The sequence below is a fragment of the Ornithorhynchus anatinus genome, chromosome 3 (assembly GCF_004115215.2).
Source record: "Ornithorhynchus anatinus isolate Pmale09 chromosome 3, mOrnAna1.pri.v4, whole genome shotgun sequence".
Lineage (NCBI taxonomy): Eukaryota > Metazoa > Chordata > Mammalia > Monotremata > Ornithorhynchidae > Ornithorhynchus > Ornithorhynchus anatinus.
This window is the reverse complement of record NC_041730.1, coordinates 93,303,347-93,322,765: the sequence shown is the minus strand read 5'-3', so window position 1 is coordinate 93,322,765 and position 19,419 is coordinate 93,303,347. Positions and strand designations below refer to the sequence as shown.

Sequence of the window (19,419 nt, the reverse complement as noted above, 5' to 3'; positions counted from 1 at the left end):
TTTTATACTACACCCCAGCCCACACGCTTCACTCCTCTCAAGTGAATCTCTAAACTGTGCCTTAATCTCGTCTTTCCCACCACTTGAGTTTTGCTCACATCCTCCCTCCTGCCTGGAACATCCTCCCCCTGCACATCCAACAGACAATTGCTCTCCTGGTTTTCAGAACCCTCCTGAAATTATATCTGCTCCAGGAAGTCTTCCCTGATTAATTTTGCATCTACCCACCTTACATCAGCCACAGACATCACCTAAGTACATGGATACTCACTCCCCCAACATTCCTTCTCTGAAACACTTATGTACATATTTTTATGCTTTATCCACTTCCTGTCTGTGTAATTTGGTGTCTGTCTCCCCCTACTCCTTTGGAAACTCCTTGAGGGAAGGGGTGAGATCTGCTAATTTGTTTGTACTCTCTCAAGTGCCTAGTAATAATAATTAATAATTATGGTATTTGTCAAGTGCTTACTCCGTGTCAAACACTCTACCAAGTGCTGGGATAGAAAAGCAGTGTGGCTTAGTGGAAAAAGCCCAGGCTTGGAAGTCATAGGTCATGGGTTCTAATCCTGACTCCGCCACTTATCAGCTATGTGACTTCGGGCAAATCACTTAACTTCTCTGTGCCTCAGTTACCTCATCTGTAAAATGAGGATTAAGACTGTAAGCCCCACATGGGGCAACATGATTACCTTGTATCTACCCCAGTCCTCTGACTCCCATGCCCGGACTCTTTCTGCTAGGCCATCCTAGCACAGTGCTCTGCACGCAGTAAGTGCTCAGTCGTACCATTTATTGATTGTGAGGTAATCAAAATGGACAGATACTCAACTCCAACTCAGATATTGTAGGAACAACTGTCCTACATTTCTTTTACCAAGTTAGATAATGAATATTTGATCATGCAAGCATTTCTGATCATTCCTAAATCTGCAATCAGTTGGCATTCTTCTAACTCACCTATTTGAAGGTAATCCCAGCGTAGGGAGCTTCAGGAGGATGAACTAACCAATGAAGAGGCTTTAACATCACAAACTGTTCAAAGGAACATTAACTCTGTTAAATGTGGAACTCTCTAGAAGATCTTGTCTTGTCTTATGCCGTCGAGTCGTTTCTGACCCGTAGCGACACCATGGACACGTCTCTCCCAGAACGCCCCGCTCTCTATCTGCAGTCGTTCTGGTAGTGGATCCAGAGAGTTTTCTTGGTCAATATACGGAAGTGGTTTATCGTCGCTGCCTTCCGTGCAGAAAATCTGAGTCTCTGCCCTCGGCTTTCTCCCGTGCCGCTGCTGCCCAGCACGGGTGAGTTTTGACTCATAGCAGATGGCCTTCCACTGGCTAGCCACTGGCCAAGCTAGGAATGGAATGGGTAAGCCTCTCCTTGACTCTGCCTCCAGTAGCTGAGACTGGTAGAGTACTGGAAACTCTCCAGGTGTGACCCTGAGAGAGGTCACTAGAAGCAGAGCTTCCTAAACCTAGTACAGTGCAAGACCCAACATTAGCCCTCAATAAATACTCCTCCTACTTTTTCAATCTCATCACTTTTCTCTTTTTCATTAGTACCCTCTCTGGATAACAAGAAGTCTTAAAAAAGGATTTGTTATCAACAAGAAAATATTTTAGGTTTTCCTTCGCAGCTCCACTTTACCCCTTAAACCCAGAAGCCAAAGTTCTTTAATAACAATTGTGTTAAACACGTACTATGTACCAACTACCGTTAATAAGGGCTGGGATAGAATCAAGGTAATCACGTCCCACGTGGGGCTCAGAGTCTAAGAGTATGATGGGTTTTGAGTCCCCATTTTGCAGATGAGGGAACTGAGGCACAGAGAAGTTAAGTGGCTTTCCTGAGATCTCACAGCAGACAAGTGATGGAGCTAGGATTAGAACCCAAGTCCTCTGACTGCCAGGCCTGTGCTCAGGCTACTCTATTTCTCTATCTTTTGATTAAACTGGAAGCGTACTTTTCTTCCTCTCTTGTAGTTTTAAATATAATTTCTCTGGTCCACAGAGTCATTCCACACTCCTGTGTAGAGGTGAATTCTTTCTGTGATGACAAAATTGCCAGATATTCAAACAGTACAGTGTAATTCCAGTATGAGGCAGTCATTCATTCAATAGTATTTGTTGAGCGCTTACTATATGCAGAGCACTGTACTAAGTGCTTGGAATGTACAATTCGGCAACAGATAGACAATCCCTGCCCATTGACGGGCTCACAGTCTAAACAGTGGAGACAGACAGCAAAGCAAAACAGAACAAAACATATTTAATGAAATTCCACCTTTCATGACTAAAAAAAAAAAATCACTCATTGCTGGTTCTCCTCAAGAAAGTGGAAAGAGAGTGACTCTGTCAAATGAATCAATTGAAATATTGCCTGATCTAATTGCCTTTGGAGCATATATAGACGGTAATGCTTTTTAGCTCTTAAATATTATTTTATTGTCCAGAAACCACATATCATTCCACATTGGTGGGCCAAATGAAATGGTTTATATGGGATATATAACTACGTCTTAGAAAATATATTTTGGCAATAAACTTTCCAGCTGTCTCATCAGAACCAAAGCTAAATTTTCACAATTGTGATCTGTAATAGACACTGACCTATAAATAGAATACAACCCCTTTTTTGGAATGAAAAGCTGTATTGCCTAGTGGATAGAGCAAGCATGGCTCAGTGGAAAGAGCACAGGCTGGGAACTCAGAGGTTGTGGGTTCTAATCCTGGCTCTGCCGCTTGTCAGCTTTGTGACTTTGGTCAAGTCCCTTGACTTCTCTGTGCCTCAGTTCCCTCAACTGTAAAATGGGGTTTAAGACTGTGAGCCCCACTTGGGACAACCTGATCACCTCGTATCCACCCCAGTGCTTAGAACAGTGCTTTGCACTTAGCGCTCAACAAATGCCATCATTATTCTAATAGAGCATGGGCCTGGGAGTCAGAAGAACCTGGGTTCTAATCCCAATTCCACCACTTGTCGGTGGTGTGACCTTGGGCAAGTCACTTAACTTCTCTGCACCTTATTCATTCAATAGTATTTATTGAGCGCTTACTATGTGCAGAGCACTGTACTAAGCACTTGGAATGTACACTTCGGCAACAGATAGAGACAATCCCTGCCCGGTAACGGGCTCACAGTCTAAACGGGGAGTCAGACAGCAAAGCAAAACAGAAGAAAACAAAACAAGCAGTCTGGCACAGACACCATCAAGATAAATAGAATCATAGAGATGTATACACATCAATAACAAAATAAATAGAGTAATAAATAATATAAACAAATATGCACAGTGCTGAGGGGAGGGGAAGGGAGTGGGGGAATGAGGAAGGGAGGAGGAGCAGAGGGAAAGGGAGGGCTCAGTCTGGGAAGACCTCTTGGAGGAGGTGAGCTCTCAGTAGAGCTTTGAAGAGGGGAAGAGAGTTAGTTTGGCGGAGGTGAGGAGGGAGGGCATTCCAGGACAGTGGGAGGATGCGGGCCAGGGGTCGACGGTGGAACAGGAGCAAAAGGGGGACGGTGAGGAGGTGAGCGGCAGAGGAGCGGAGTGTACGGGGTGGGCAGTAGAAAGAGAGAAGGGAGGTGAGGAAGGAGGGGACAAGGGGATGGAGAGCTTTGAAGTCAAGAGTGAGGAGTTTTTGTTTCGTGCGAAGGTTGATAGGCAACCACTGGAGGTTTTTGAGGAGGGGAGTGACATGCCCAGAGCCTTTCTGTAGGAAGATGATCCGGGCAGCGGAATGAAGAATAGACTGGAGTGGGGAGAGACAGGAGGAAGGGAGATCAGAGAGAAAGCTGACACAATAATCCGGTCAGGATATTATGAAAGCTTGTCCAGTTATGAGAGCTTGTACCAGCAGTTATCTCATCTGCAAAATGTGCATTAAGACTGTGAGACCCTTGTGAGAAATGGACAATGTCCAACCTGATTAGCTTGTATCTACCCTAGCACTTAGTACAGTGTCTGGCACATAGTGAGTGCTTAACGTATACCATAAAAAAGAGAATCAAAGGCATTAATATTATATGTACTGATATGGGGATATAAATCATATTTCTCATAGTCTTTCCCAAAACCTAGATTGATAATCCCACCAGCCACCTAACCCACTTCAGAATGTCACCAGACTACTTGTTTTGTTCTGTTTTGTTTTGTTGTCTGTCTCCCCCGATTAGACTGTGAGCCCGTTGTTGGGCAGAGATTGTCTCTATCAGTTGCCAAATTGTTCATTCCAAGTGCTTAGTACAGTGTTCTGCACATGGTAAGCACTCAATAAATACAAATGAATGAATGAATAACAAGGATCCCCCTTTTCCTGGAATTTCTTTCTGTTAGTATGTCTGATGGCTTCTACCATTCAATATTATCCTGTAAATCCAACCCACTGTATAGGAGTTAAGTAACTTCAGTACTTTTAAGCTTTATCCACTATTGAAAGTCTCATTTTGCTTTGCACCCAATTCCACTTTCCGTAATAATTAGGAAGGGATGGATGGAAAGCAAGAAGGTAACGGTGATAAAGGGAGATGACTTGATGAGGGAGAGGCTGGATGCGAGCAGTCATGGAATTCGTCAGGAAGGTGATTTATTATTGAAGGTGCTATCACTAAGCAGCCACTAGTGGAGAAGCAGTGTGGCTCAGTGGAAAGAGCCCGGGCTTGGGCATCAGAGGTCATGGGTTCGAATCCTGACTCTACCACTTGTCAGCTGTGTGACTGTGGGCAAGTCACTTCACTTCTCTGGGCCTCAGTGACCTCATCTGTAAAATGAGGATTAACTGTGAGCCTCACGTGGGACAACCTCATGACCCTGTATCTACCCCAGCGCTTAGAACAGTGCTCTGCACATAGTAAGCGCTTAACAAATACCAACATTAATTAGTGGTTTGGAGTTCCATGTGACCATCTGCTTCAATCAATAAGTGGTATTTATTGAGTGCTTACTGCGTGCAGAGCACCGTACTATGCACTTGGTCTCGTCTTATGCCGAGTCGTTTCCGACCCATCGAGGCACCACAGGCGCATCTCTCCCGGAACGTCCCGCTCTCCATCTGCAATCGTTCTGGTAGTGGATCCAGAGATTTTCTTGGTCAAAATCTGGAAGCGGTTTACCATCCTCTCCTTCTGTGCAGTAAACTTGAGTCTCTGCCCTCAACTCTCTCCAGTGCCGCTGCTGCCCGGCACAGGGGAGTTTTGACTTGTTGCAGATTGCCTTCCACTGGCTAGCCACTGGTCAAGCTAGGAATGGAATGGACAGGCATCTGCTTGACTCTCCCCCCAGTTGCTGAGCCTGGTAGAGGACTGGAAACTCTCCAGCTGCGACCCTGAGAAGGGGTGCACTTGGTAGAGTACTTGGTAGACATGTTCCCTGTTGACAGTGAGCTGACAATCTACTGTCAGAAGCAGCGTGGCTCAGTGGAAAGAGCCCGGCCTTGGGAGTCAGAGGTCATGGGTTCGAATCCCAGCTCTGCCATTTGTCAGCTGTGTGACCGTGGGCAAGTCACTTAACTTCTCTGTGCCTCAGTGACCTCATCTGTAAAATGGGGATTAAGACTGTGAGCCTCAGGTGGGACAACCTGATGACCCTGTATCAACCCCAGTGCTTAGAACAGTGCTCTGCACATAGTAAGTGCTTAACAAATACCAACATTATTATTATTACTTGAATCTCGAAAGACCAATCAGTCAATCAGTGGTATTTATTGAGTGCTTATTCTGTGCAGAGCACTGTACAAAGCATTTGGGAGAGTACAGTATAACAGAGTTGGTGGTAGACATGTTCCTTGCCCACCTGCTTATAGTTTAGAGGTGGACCATCGTGCAGTTCCCAGTTTGAGAATCTCCAGGCAATATTTTCAAAAAGTAGCCATAGATCCAGGGCACTGGTAAGCGCTCAGCCATCATCAACAATTGAAAACAATTGAGAAACAGCATGTCTCAGTGAGAAGCAGCGTGGCTCAGTGGAAAGAGCCCGGGCTTGGGAGTCAGAGGTCATGGGTTCTTATCCCGGCTCCACCGCTTGTAAGCTATGACTTTGGACAAGTCACTTAACTTCTCTGGGTCTCAGTTACCCCATTTGTAAAATGGGGATGAAGACTGTGAGCCCCATGTGGGACAACCTGATGACCTTGTTTCCCCCCAAGCGCTTAGAACAGTGCTTGGCACATAGTAAGCGCTTAACAAATACCATTAAAAAAAAAAGGGAGATCAGGAGAGTGAGGTAGGAAAACACGAAGGGAGGGAGGAAACTTTCTCTCAGAACTACTGCAAACAACCGTGCCGTCTCCTAGCTCTGATCTCCATGAACAATGTTGTGTAATTCACGATGTAGTGGATAGAGCACAGGCCTGGGAGTCGGAAGGACATTGGTTCTAATCCTGGCTCCGCCACATGTCTGCTATATGACCTTGGGCAAATCACTTCTCTGGGTGTCAGTTGCCTCATCTATAAAATGGAGATTAAGAGCGTGAGCCCCATGTGGGACAGGGACTGTGTGCCACCTGCTTAACTCGTATTTACTCCAGCGCTTAGAACAGTGCATGGGACATAATAATAATAATGTTGGTATTTGTTAAGCACTTACTATGTGCAGAGCACTGTTCTAAGCGCTGGGGGAGATACAGGGTAATCAGGTTGTCCCTCATGAGGCTCACAGTCTTAATCCCCATTTTACAGATGAGGGAACTGAGGCACAGAGAAGTTAAGTGACTTGCCCACAGTCACACAGCTACCAAGGGGCAGAGGTGGGATTCGAACCCATGACCTCTGACTCCCCAGCCCGGGCTCTTTCCACTGAGCCACGCTGCTTGTCTAATGCTTAACAAGTATTGTTAGTATTATTATTACCACCCCTTCTCTCCCACCTCCCCGCTTCTCCTCCTGATCCTTCCCTTCCCCTTGCTCTTTCCAAATCTCACAGCTAGGGTTGGGCTATGTATTCAGCACTTCCGTGACTTTTCTTTAGAATGATAAAATATAGGCAAGCTATTCAGTGTCCTTTTCTTTCTTTTCTTCTGTAGCATTTACTGACCACTTACTCTGTGCTGGGAACTGAACCGGGCACCTCTCCAGGGCAGCACATCACACGGAGCCTCTATTGTGTGCAGAACATTTTTGCCCTTCATTTTCCTAGGTGATGATGCTGATGATTCTGTCCTATGCCACGCAAGCAAAGGTGGCTGAAAAGGCCATGGCAGGGCCCTCCCACCCCCACATTGTTTGAGAAGAAAGATAGATCTACACATTAGTATTATTTTGGTTACTATACACCAAAAATTCACGAGAGACAAGCGTTAGGAGAAGAAGCATAGCCTACTGCAAAGAGCATGCTGTGTGCTCTTGGGCAGGTCACTAAAACTTTGTGCCTTAGTTACTTCATCTGTGAAATGGGGATTAAATACCCATTCATCCTTCTGCTTGTTGTATCTATCCCGAAACTTAGGACAATGCCTAGCACATAGTCATTGCTTAATAGGTACCCGTAAAACAAAATTAAACCAAAAAAACCCACACCACTCGTAAGGGTTTGGTGAACATGCAGTTTTTAAGTTTCCATCAGGGGTGAGCAATACCTTCCTAAATAGGGAAGTTAAGACAACCAGACTTTGCCAGGTGTCTCTGCTACCTCATCGGTGATTGACTAATTCCTTGAGCTCCCTATTTGCAAAAAATTTTTGTTTAGATGACAAGGGGAAAAAGGGGCTACCCCTCCATCAGTAGGACATGTACTGAGTTGGCTTCAAATAGTGATGATGGTTTATAAGTGCTTAGTACAGTGTTTCGTTCACAATAAATGCTCAACAGTTTTTTAATGGTATTTGTTAAGCGCTTATCATGTGCCAGGTACTGTACTGATGATAATGATGATAATGATGTTATTTATTAAGCGCTTACTAGCACTCTGCTAAGCACTGGGGAGGATACAAGCAAATCAAGTTGGACTCAGTCCCTGTTCCATGTGGGCTCACGGTCTCAATCCCCATTTTACAGATGAAGTAAATGAGGCATAGAGAAGAGAAGTACTAAGTTCTGGGTAGATGCAAGCTAATAATAATCATGTTTTTGGTACTTATTAAGCATTTTACTATGTGCCAAGCACTGTTCTAAGCCAGGGAAAGATACATGTTAATTAGGTTGGACACAGTCCATATGCCACATGAGACTTAGAATCTTAATCCCCATTTTACAGATGAGAGCATTGAAACACAGAGCAGTGAAGTGTCTTACCTGAGGTCATACAGCAGATCAGTAGCAGTCAGGCTTAGAACCCAGGTCCTTCTGACTCCCAGGTCCAGGCTCTATCCATTAGGCCACGCTGCTTCTCTAGTACCATTGATTGATTGATTGATTGATGAACAGGTACTTGAGTTGGTTTCTCATAGTGATAAGTCATCTACATTCTCTCACCCAGTCCCCCAGCGACCAGCAGCAGTCATGATGAGATGGCCGATTAGGGATAAGGAAGTGTGAAGTTTGTGGCCTCGGGACAGAGTGCCCCTGTGCACCCTCTGCAGCAGTAGACACTCCCGTGCCCTTGTTCATTTTTTAAGCAGTTGTCGAATGTTGCACTTCTGCCTTGCAAACTCTCGGGGTCTCTTCATTTTATTTATTTATCAGTTTATGTATTGCTTTTTAACACCTGGACCTGATCGGGCAGAGAAAGTGTTGCTGAGACATTGGAATCGGTGAGGGGGAAGAACAGCAAAAAGAGATATAAAGATCTGGAAATTGAGAGTCCATTCATGCTCCATTCAGCTCCACTCTTCTGACCTTGAGACCGAGTTCCTCCTGACAGGAAAAGGGAGTGGAGCGATGTGTCTCTCAGCCAGGAGAGTGTCAAGGAAATTTCTTCCTGGTCTGCTCAGATCAGGAGTCAGCTGGGCTCCCCGATTCCCCACTTGCATCTTTGTCCCTAACACCTCTTTCTCTTCTGCCTGAGTGAAGACTATATTCCACTCTGTGGCCTGCCGTTTGTTCTCCATTCAGACTCAAGTTTCATCTCAGCTCATGGCCCAGAGGCCTTCCCAGATTAATCTCCACTTTTCCTCATCTCCCATTTCCTTCTGCGGTGCCCTGACTTGCTCCCTTTGCTCTTTCCCCCTCCCAGCCCCACAGCACTTATGTACAAAGCTGTCTGTACATATTTTATTTGTACTGATGTGTGCCTCCCCTCCTCTAGACTGTAAGCTCATTGTGGGTAGAGAATGTGACTGTATTGTTGTATCGTCCTCTCCTAAGCACTTAGTACAGTGCTCTGCACATGGTAAGCGCTCAATAAATACGATTGAATGAACGAATGAATGAATGGCCCCTGTTCTAGAGTTTATAATCAACTTTTGCTTGTATATTTTCCAAAATTGAATAGATTGGGTTGGGAGTAGCATTTATCTTATAAGATTAGGATGAAGAGATCATATTGAATTTTTCCTTCTCTTGGGACCTGTTATTCTTCTCCACAGAGTTGTCTCCTATGAAAATAGATGAGCTGTTATCAGACACAGATGTGATTCACATAATGCCAATCCCAGTTTTACTGTGACTGTGGTTTCCTAAATTCCAGAGTGGAGAGTGTGAACTGATAAAAACTGGCCAATCATTTCCACGAATGAATTTTCAATGACAGAAATTAATCTAGACATTTGCAGACAATTTGAAGATGTGTATTTATTCAATCCAGTGCTCATTCCAGTGACAGCAGTTCCTCGATGGGTAGTATTTATGAAGTGAATATTAAGTATATACTATTTGCAGAGTATGTAGTAAGTACTTGAAGAGCATGCAGTATTCATTCATTCATTCAATAGTATTTACTGAGCGCTTTCTATGTGCAGAGCACTGTACTAAGCACTTGGGATGTACAAATCAGTAACAGATAGAGACAGTCCCTGCCCTCTGATGGGCTCACAGTCTAATCGGGGGAGATGGACAGACAAGAACAGTAGCAATAAATAGAATCAAGGGGATGATCATCTCATTAAAACAATAGCATATAAATAGAATCAAGGTGATGTACTTCTCATTAACAAAATAAATAGGGTAATGAAAATATATACAGTTGAGCGGACGAGTACAGTGCTGAGGGGAGGGGAAGGGAGATGGGGAGGAGCAGAGGGAAAGGGGGAAAAGAGGGCTTAGCTGAGGGGAAGTGAAGGGAGGGGTAGAGGAGGAGCAGAGGGAGCAGAGGGAAAAAGGGGAGCTCAGTCTGGGAAGGCCTCTTGGAGGAGGTGAGCTATACCACTGATCGCTTGATTGAGGAGGTTGATGCACTTGTCAAGCTGGGATATGAAAAGTGCTTTTTTACTTCAGGTGCATGTGTGTCCTTGCAGATGCAGTATTTTGGGGGGGGTGGGGAAGGGGTTTCTTATCTTGAGAAGTTGCTTGAAGGTCACCTGACTGTTGAATTAGCCTAACCATTTCCCTCATAGACAGGTGTAAATATTTTAATCTATCATTCCCGCAAAAGTTTGTTGTACTAATGAATTTGTTCATCAGCTTCCACCTCTCCATTAATACTGTAGGTCTGACTTGGATAGATCGATCTAGGAATTCAGGTCAGAGGAAAGGTGAAGGCAGTAGGGAGGAGAGAGGAGAACTAGGGAGAAGAAAGTATTCATAAGTTAGAACCAATAGCTGCTATGAAGGAACTGTGTCAGCAGTTATCCTGGGCAATTGCCCATTTTGTTTACTGGTTAAAGCAGGCCTAGGGATCATATCACATAATCTATGATGTTTTACAGTTCTTTTGATGTGGAAAAGATTCATCATCATCATCATCATCCTCATTAGTACATATTTATAGAGTGCAGATAATAATAGATAATAATAATAATGTTATTGGTTAAGCACTTAATATGTTAATAAAAGGATAACCAAGATAATTAGGTCAGACATAGTCCCTGCCTGACATGGGGCTCGCAATTTGAGAAGGAGGGACAACTGGTATTGAATCCCCATTGTATTGATGCCTGACTACTTGTTCTGTTTTGCTGTCTGTCTCCCCCGTTTAGGTTGTGAGCCCATTGTTGGGCAGGGATGGTCTCTATCTCTTGCTAAATTGTGCATTCCAAGCGCTTAGTACAGTGCTCTGCACACAGTAAGCACTCAATAAATACGATTGAATGAACTAATGAATTATACCGATGAGGAAACTGAGGTGCAGAGAATAATAATAATGATGGTATTTGTTAAGCGCTTACTGTGTACCGAGCATTGTTCTAAGCGCTGGGATAGATACAAAGTTGTTCAATTGTCCCATGTGGGGCTCACAGTCTTAATCCCCATTTTCCAGATGAGGTAACTGAGGCAAAGAGAAGTTAAGTGACATGTCCAAAGTCGCACAGCTGACAAATGGCGGAGCCGGAATTAGAACCCACAACCTCTGACTGGAAGCGCCAGAGTATTCTAAGTGATTAAAAGCGTACAATGAAATTAGAAAACATGGTCCCTGCCCTTAATGAGTTCACAGTCTAATGGGAGGAAACAGCCAGAAACAGATAATAGTGGAACCAAAGAGGAAAATATATATTCAACTAGGTAACAATAAGTAAAATATTCGTGGAACAAATAAATATACACAGACCTAATCAAGGAAGTGGGGAATAGTCATTGGTTTTAGGAAGGTGGGGAGTGGTATGTTTTGGTGGATTGGCTGGGAGAGGAATTTCCATGAAGAGGGAAGGGTGCGTGAATGGGTCAAAAATGGAAGAGACAAGCAAGAGGTACAGTTTTGGAGGTTAACTTGAGGGGAGTAAGAAGTAGGAGCTGTGGTGTATCTGGGGGAAAAATGCAGAAAGTGCCCATAGGGACCATTGACTCCAGTAGTCAGAAACTCCTGTCTGATGCCAAAAGAAATGGATAGCTCTTGAGAGGTTTTGAGTTGGAGAAGTGAGGCATTATGAACGGCTTTTTTGCTGTTTGTTAAGTGCTTACTATGTGCCGGGCACTGTACTAAGTCCTGGGGTAGACACATGCAAATCAGGTTGGACACAGTCCAAGTCCCACTCAGAGTCTTAATCACCATTTTACAGATGAGCTAACTGAAGGCCGGAGAAGTGAAGTGACTTGCTCGAGGTCACACAGCAGATAAGTGGAGGAGCTGGGATTAGGACTCCGGTCCCTCTGACTCCCAGGCTCGTGCTCTACCCATTAGGCCGTGCTGCTTCTCTGCCCATGCTGGACAACGGAATGTAGAATTGAGAGACTGAAGGAAGGAGAAGTTGGAGGCAGGGAGCGCTTAGTGCAAAGCTCTGCACACGGTAAGCGCTTAATAAATACAATTGAATGAGTGAATGAGACCAGTGAGGAGGGAGATGCATTAGTTGACCCTGTTGGTTGTATAAAGTGTTCGCGGCCAAATTCTTTTATTTTTCCTTTTGTCTTCCCTTTGTAAGGAGAGGATAATCCCCTTCCTGAGTGCATTAAGAATTCGTCATTCCTGGGAGTCATCTATGTTGAATTCCACTGTTGTCTCCTAGTGACTGCTGGAACTAAGTGTCTGCCGGCTGGCTTTTCGTCCCAAACTACTGCCAAATTGTTATGCTAAAATGACATCTGGCCTAGGTTTCGACGCCCAGTGCCCGACTAGCTGATGGAATGTAGGCCAAGCAGCTATTGGAAGCCATGAATGGATCTACATGTTTTGTAAGACTAAATAGAACAATATAAGGAGAAGCAGCGTGGCCTAGTGGATAACCAGCCTGGTAGTCAGAAAGACTTGTGTTCTAATCCCAGCTCCTCCCCTTGTCTGCGGGATGCCCTTGGGCATGTCATTTAACTTTTCTGTGCCTCAGTTACCTCATCTGTAAAATGGGGATTGAGATGGAAGCCTCTTGTGGGACAGAAAGTGTGTCCAACCTGAATAGCTTATATCTACTCCAGTTCTTAGTACAGTGCCTGGTACATAATAAGCACTTAAATACCATAAAAAAGGAGAAAATGCTGGGTTAAATTCCAATAATAATTCAAATAATAAGCAGATTGATAATAGTAATAATAATAATTGCAGTATTTATTGACCCTTTACTATATGCCAAGCACTGTTCAAAGCTGTGGGGTAGATACAAGGTAATCAGGTTGGACACAGTCACATTCCCACATGGGGCTCATTGTCTTAATCCCCATTTTACAGATGAGATAACTGAGGCACAGAGAAGTAAAGGGACTCACCGAGGTCACACAGCAGACGTGTCAGAACCGGGATTAGAACCCTTGTCCTTTGACTCCCAGGCCCGTGCTCTTTCTGCTAGGCCATGCATCCACAGGAGTTTAGCTCTGTACATCACAATGGTCTTCCCTAAATTTCCTCTCTCGATAATTCCAAAGGGATAATATTCAGATCTGGGGTTGATCATCTCAGTCCTTCTCTCCCAAATCCCCAAGACTGTCTTTCCCATACCGGTACTACAAGTGTCCAAAGCCAATCCTGCTCTCATGAAATAATCACAGACTCTTAATGAACTTTTCAGGGCAGCCAAATTTGTGAAGTAGTTTCCAAAGTTCAGGCCTACTGATGGTGTCAAATGGTTTTAGAAGACTAGTAAAAGCACTGGAGAGTGATTTATGCTCCTCCCTGCATTTTTCCTGTATCTGCAAAGATGTGTCCACCGAGCCACGCTGTGATCTGAAGTCACATTGTGATTCCAGAAGTATTCAGTTGGTGATAGTCTTCAAGAGTGGGTTCAGGAGTATCCTGACAAGAATCTTGCAGGCAATGGAGAGAAATGAATGCTCGGACAGTTGCAGCCATCTGACCTTCTGATCTGGGTTTGTGCTCCAAGTAGTGATATTTATTTTGAGGGCTTGCTATATACCTAAGCCCTGGGGTTCATACAAAATAATCAGATTCTACACAATCCCTGACCCACATGGAGTTTCCAGCCTATGCGGTGGGGAAAATAGGCGATTTTTATCCCCATTTTACCATTGAAATTGAGGCCCAGGGAGATTAAGTTATTCCCCAGAGCCACCCAGGAGGCTAATGGCAGAGCTAAGATTAGATTCCCGGTGTCCCGTTCTCTTCCCATCAGGCTATACTGCCTCCTCTTCTTGAGGAGCATTATTGTAGGGTTCAGAATGTTTCTCCCCTGGGCCTGAATGAGGTCCGTTGGGGAGAAAGAATAATAATAAATAATTACGGTACTCGTTAAGTGCTTACTGTGTGCCAAGTACTGTTCTAAGTGCCGGGTTAGATACAAGTTAGGCAGGTTGGACACCGTCCCTGTCCCACATGGGGCTCACACTCTTAATCCCCATTTTACAGATGAGGCAACTGAAGCCCAGAGGAGTGAAATGACTTGCCCAGGGTCACACAGCAGGCACGGAGCAAAGCTGGGATTAGAACCTAGGTCCTTCTGACTTCCCAGGCCCATGGTCTATCCACTAAGCAATGCTGCTTGGGCGGGTGTAACATTTCTGTGGATTCTTAGCCAACCCCTTCATTCTCTAGGACACGTGGCTCCTGGTTGGAAGTGTGGCCCAACGTGCTCAATTGACGACGGAGCAGCGTGGCAGCTCCGCTCTCTCCGAGAGCCAGGCCGTCTCAGGGTGTGGGCCTGTTTGGGTTGGACTACCGCCAGTGCCCTGCTTCGAGATACATTTGCTTGACAGTACAAAGTGTGGAGCCACATTAGCTGCAAAGTTTGGAAAGGTTAGCTAAACACACACAATAAATATTAACAAACGAAAAGGCCCACCCTCCTTTGACCTTGAATTCTGTTGTTCGCTCTGTGTTTTGGAATCGCTGGAGATGGTGATTAATAATGGGTCTTGGAGTAATTGAATCTCAAGTGCCTTTTTCCCAAGTCGAGCCACGCATCGGTCCCACGGGTGAGTCATTAGACCAGCGGGCAGACTACAGGACAGGTTGTTTACTTCAAGAAGCCTCCTTGGCTTCTTGGCACTCCAACACCAGGATTTTATGACCAGTGACTGAAAATTTGTCTTTTCATGTGTTTGTACATTAATTATGTATGTGACTAAGGGGCTGTGAAGGAGGATAGGTGAACAGAGATCATTAGATCTCAGACTCAGTCTGAACTGATGAACTTGAGAGTAGAGCTGAAAGAATGTCTAGTGTTGAGGGGAAAGGAAATGAACTCCAGTGCAGCATTAGCCAAACAGGTTCAGGGCCACCTGTGACCCTCTCTTTAACACCTCACTCTTTCCCTGAGACCGTCTCAGTCTCTCTATCTCTCCCCCCCATCCCTTCCCTCCCCACCTCCTTTTCCTGCTCCCCCATTGCACATTTAATGGGATAGAAGATCTGGGTCAATATTAAAGCAAGGGAGAGAAAGAAATGGAAAAAAATTCAGGACATGAAATCCTCGAGGTTAGCGAAAATAAAGCTTGAACAGTGTCCGACGACTGGCCTGAACAGTCTGTGTAGCTATATTCTAACAATATTTATGTTTTGTACACATCACTTCCTATTTTATGTGACTGGATGTGACCTTCAGGAAAATCCAGGTGGAGACCGTTGGTCTGATGTGTCTCCAAAACGGGGCCAGCGTCAGGAAAAAGCTCAGTATCTGGCATGTAGTAGTTGACAAATACCACTATTACGATTATCATTATTGTTTTTGTTGTTATTGAGGCAGCTGCCTCAAGTTGCTCTATCAGAGAGGGCAGCTGTATAAGCAGAAAAATGCCCAGCACACACACCCCTCCCTCCGACACCCCCATCTCGCATTTCCCCATCGGAAGCGGGTCAGACCAAGGTAAGCTGCATAATATAATGATGACCTACAAAATAGGGGAGGGCAGCAGATTTTTCCCTGCCGCGGAGAGGTCAAATGTCTGAAGCTGGCCCTGCCTGAGAATGATTGGTGATGTCCTTGTGCAGAGAGTGCGAGCATTAGGACAGTTCAGACTTGATTTTTCCAAAGATCTAACCTGTGGAAAGTCTATCCCAGTTTAGGAGTTAAAGGAGTGATTTCAGACGCTCTTAACTCTGGAATCTTGTGGTTAGGGAGAAGGAGCTAGAATGTTAGGCCTCCGCTGGCCCTGGGGAGAGGTGGCAAGATCTATCTTTTTCTTTTACCACTAGAACCCTTGGAGAGTGGAATTCATTCATTCAATTGTATTTAGTGAATGCTCACTGTGTGCAGAGCACTACGAGAAACTCTTGGGAGAATACAAAATAACAATAAAGAGACACATTCCTGCCCACAACTAGCTTACAGTCTAGAGGATGAGCTTACACTGCATCTCCAGGTTTCACCAAGGCTTTTTCTCTTATCACGCGTCTTTTGCCCTACCAACCTTAATAGGGCCTGAGAAGTAGGTGGGGAAAGGGAGCCTGGGGAAAAGGGGCTTCTGTTGAAGGGAATTGGTATCTTTACACACCTTGCTAAGTCTCTTCTTATCTCTCTCCTGCCCTCGGCCTACCATTACCTCAAGTCAGAGAAGCAGCATGGCTCAGTGGAAAGAGCACGGGCTTTGGAGTGAGAGGTCGCCCGTCAAACGGCAGGGACTGTCTCTATCTGTTGCCGACCTGTTCATCCCAAGAGCTTAGTACAGTGCTCTGCACATAGTAAGTGCTCAATAAATACTATTGAATGAATGAATGAAAGGTCATGAGTTCGAATCCCAGCTCTGCTACTTGTCAACTGTGTGACTGTGGGCAAGTCACTTAACTTCTCTGTGCCTCAGTTACCTCATCTGTAAAATGGGGATCAAGACTGTGAGCCCCACGTGGGACAACCTGATTCCCCTGTGTCTACCCCAGCTCTTAGAACAGTGCTCTGCACATAGTAAGCGCTTAACAAATACCAACATTATTATTATTATTATTGTCATAGCTACATAGCAAGTTGTAGCTGAGGTTCATTCATTCAATAGTATTTATTGAGCGCTTACTATGTGCAGAGCACTGTACTAAGCGCTTGGAATGAACAAGTCGGCAACAGATAGAGACAGTCCCTGCCGTTTGACGGGCTTACAGTCTAATCGACTGAGGTTGGGGGCAGAGCCTAATTTGGAAGCAGCGTGGCCTAGTGGATAGAGCACGGGGCCTGGGAGTCCGAAGGACCTGGGTTCTAATCCCGGCTCTGCCATTTGTCTGCTGTCTGACCTTTGACAAGTCACTTATATCTGTATTTTATCTGCAACTTATTTATTCATATTAACGTCTGACTCCCCCTTTAGATAGTAAGGTCGCTGTGGGCATGGAATGTGTTTTATGTATTGTTATAGTGTACTCTCCCAAGTGCTTAGTACACAGTAAGTGCTCAGTAAGTGCAATTGAATGAATGAATGAACGGATAACCCGTGTGAAAAGAGGATGAAGACTGTGAGCCCCACGTGGGACATGGACTGTGTCTAACCAGATTAGCTCGTAGCCTGTATTGACCCCAGCACTTAGAGCAGTGCCTGGCACATAGTTAGCACTTAAATACCATTTTAAAAAAAAATATGCCGGAATTGAGCTCCTTTGTACAGAGCCCTGGCCTCACTAAGTTTCAGGCCAGAAGCCCATCTGTCAGACAGATCTATGTTGGGGAATCATTGCTAGTGAAACCGGATGCTCTAGCAGGTGGTCACAGCACCATCGCCCAGCCTCGCCTGCAGTCCTTGGCTCCTCATCCATCCTCCAACTTCTCTCCTCTTCCCTCCCACCCTCTTCAAACTCCACCAAGTGTTGACAGTTATGAGATGATGGGTCTGGTAGCAGCTACAGCAGAAACAGCGTGGTGCATTCTAAAAGATGCCCTGATTCCTAGCCCCTGCAACCTCACCCTCTGCAAACTAAGAACCCAGTGGGGAAGTGAAGGTGAAGTCACGGAGAGAAAGAAAGGGGGCTAGTATGGATAGAGAAGCCTTTCGAACTCATCTTGAAGGTGCTGAAGAGAGGTTCACGTGATTGAAAATGGTTTCCAATATTGCAGTCCTCATTGCATCCCTTCCCTTTCCCATTTCCGTGGGACATCTGCCTAAAGTCCCCATTGGAGAATTGCATGTTAAATTCCAGATGTCAGAAGTACCTAAGGATTTTTATTTTAGAGGCATTCGAATCACAGGATCACTTTGTCTTATTTTGGGAAGATCATCCACAAACCTCAATTCATTTTTAGTAATCGAATTTAACGTTTTAGCTTCTGTGATTGTTCTTTTTATCTTGAGGGTCAGGAGGGGTGATGTTAAGGAGGCGAAGATGGTAGAGAAGCAGTGTGGCCTAGTGGAAAGAGCCCGGCTCTTGGAGTCAGAGGACATGGGTTCTAATTCCGGCTCCACCGTGCCTGCTGTGTGACCCTGGACAAGTCACTTTGTCTGGGCCTTAGTTCCACCATCTGGAAAACGAGGATTAAGACTGTGCATCCCGTGCGGGAGAGGGACTGTGTCCAAACTAATTATCTTGTGTCTACCCCAGGGCTTAGAACTATGCTTGGCACATAGTAAGTGCTTAACAAATACCACAATTATTATTATTATAAGTGGATAACTCTAAAACACATTGCCATGGTTCTGATCCATGAGCTGAGTGCAAATTGGGCCATCCTGAGAGACCTATTATGTGGGTCAAAAAGTACATCTGCTGAGAACCCAGTCTGCTCCAGCACTGACCACAGCTGTATTGTGTGGGTTGAACTTCCATCGAGCCTGGCTACACATGGAGAATGGAGCTGGGGAGGCCGAGCTTGTGGTTTTAGTCATTTACAGGAGGGTTCATCTCATAATAAGTTCTTTATATGGGTAGCATTGGGTAAGAGCTTAATATTGTGTACCCAGCATCATAGCCCAGTAGAAAATGTCCTGAGGAGTAGAGACGGCGGTCATGGCGAAAGATCAAGGAAGAAGGGAAAAGAGAAACATTCATTTCAACTCATAAAGCAAAGATGAAAGTAAAGTTCTATTTGGTACATCCAATTGAATAATTAGAAGCACGAATCAGCTAATGTGCCATTTTGTTTCAGAGTGTGGTTCGCTGTCTGTGGCATCCCAAGCTGAACCAGATCATGGTTGGAACTGGGAATGGACTGGCTAAAGTGTACTACGACCCCATCAGAAGCCAAAGGTACGCAATAAGAATCCCCTAGTGAAGATGTATGATAACCACTAAACTTTTCTTTCGGAAGGGAACGACTTCCAGTAAGCTGCAGCCGGTGCTGAATTCCTCTCGACTGTGAAGCAGTGGCCCTATCTGTCTGAACTTTGGACAAGATTTTGTATTCCTGAGGAATTCAGCCAGAAGGCAGTGTTTCCTTCGGCCGAGAGTTTGAATTAAGGGGAGGGGGAAGACTTCTTTCCGTGTCACCCCTAAGAGTGGTGTAAAGTAGGGGTGGTAGGTTTGACTCATAATATGGAAAAATAACTGAAGAATAGAAACATTTTGTCCCTTTCACTCCCTTTTTTGACTTTCAAACAACTGACTCACATGTTATGATGAGCATTACTCTCTGCCAGCAGATGGAGACAGGTGACAGGTTT

The 19,419-nt window shown here is 44.9% G+C and overlaps 1 protein-coding gene and 1 non-coding gene across 2 annotated transcripts in view; one reads left to right on the top strand and one right to left on the bottom strand.

Annotated features, from left to right (window-relative positions):
- Nucleotides 1-19,419, top strand: part of WDR70 (WD repeat domain 70) — a 359,232-nt gene that overhangs the window by 312,685 nt on the left and 27,128 nt on the right. The window contains exon 14 of the mRNA XM_029060393.1: nucleotides 18,906-19,006. Within this exon, the coding sequence (XP_028916226.1) occupies nucleotides 18,906-19,006 (101 nt within the window). The remainder of the gene's footprint in view (nucleotides 1-18,905; nucleotides 19,007-19,419) is intronic.
- LOC114810875 lies at nucleotides 5,194-5,331 on the bottom strand. Its single transcript, XR_003758565.1, has one exon. It is a non-coding gene; the product is annotated as a small nucleolar RNA SNORA7 (small nucleolar RNA).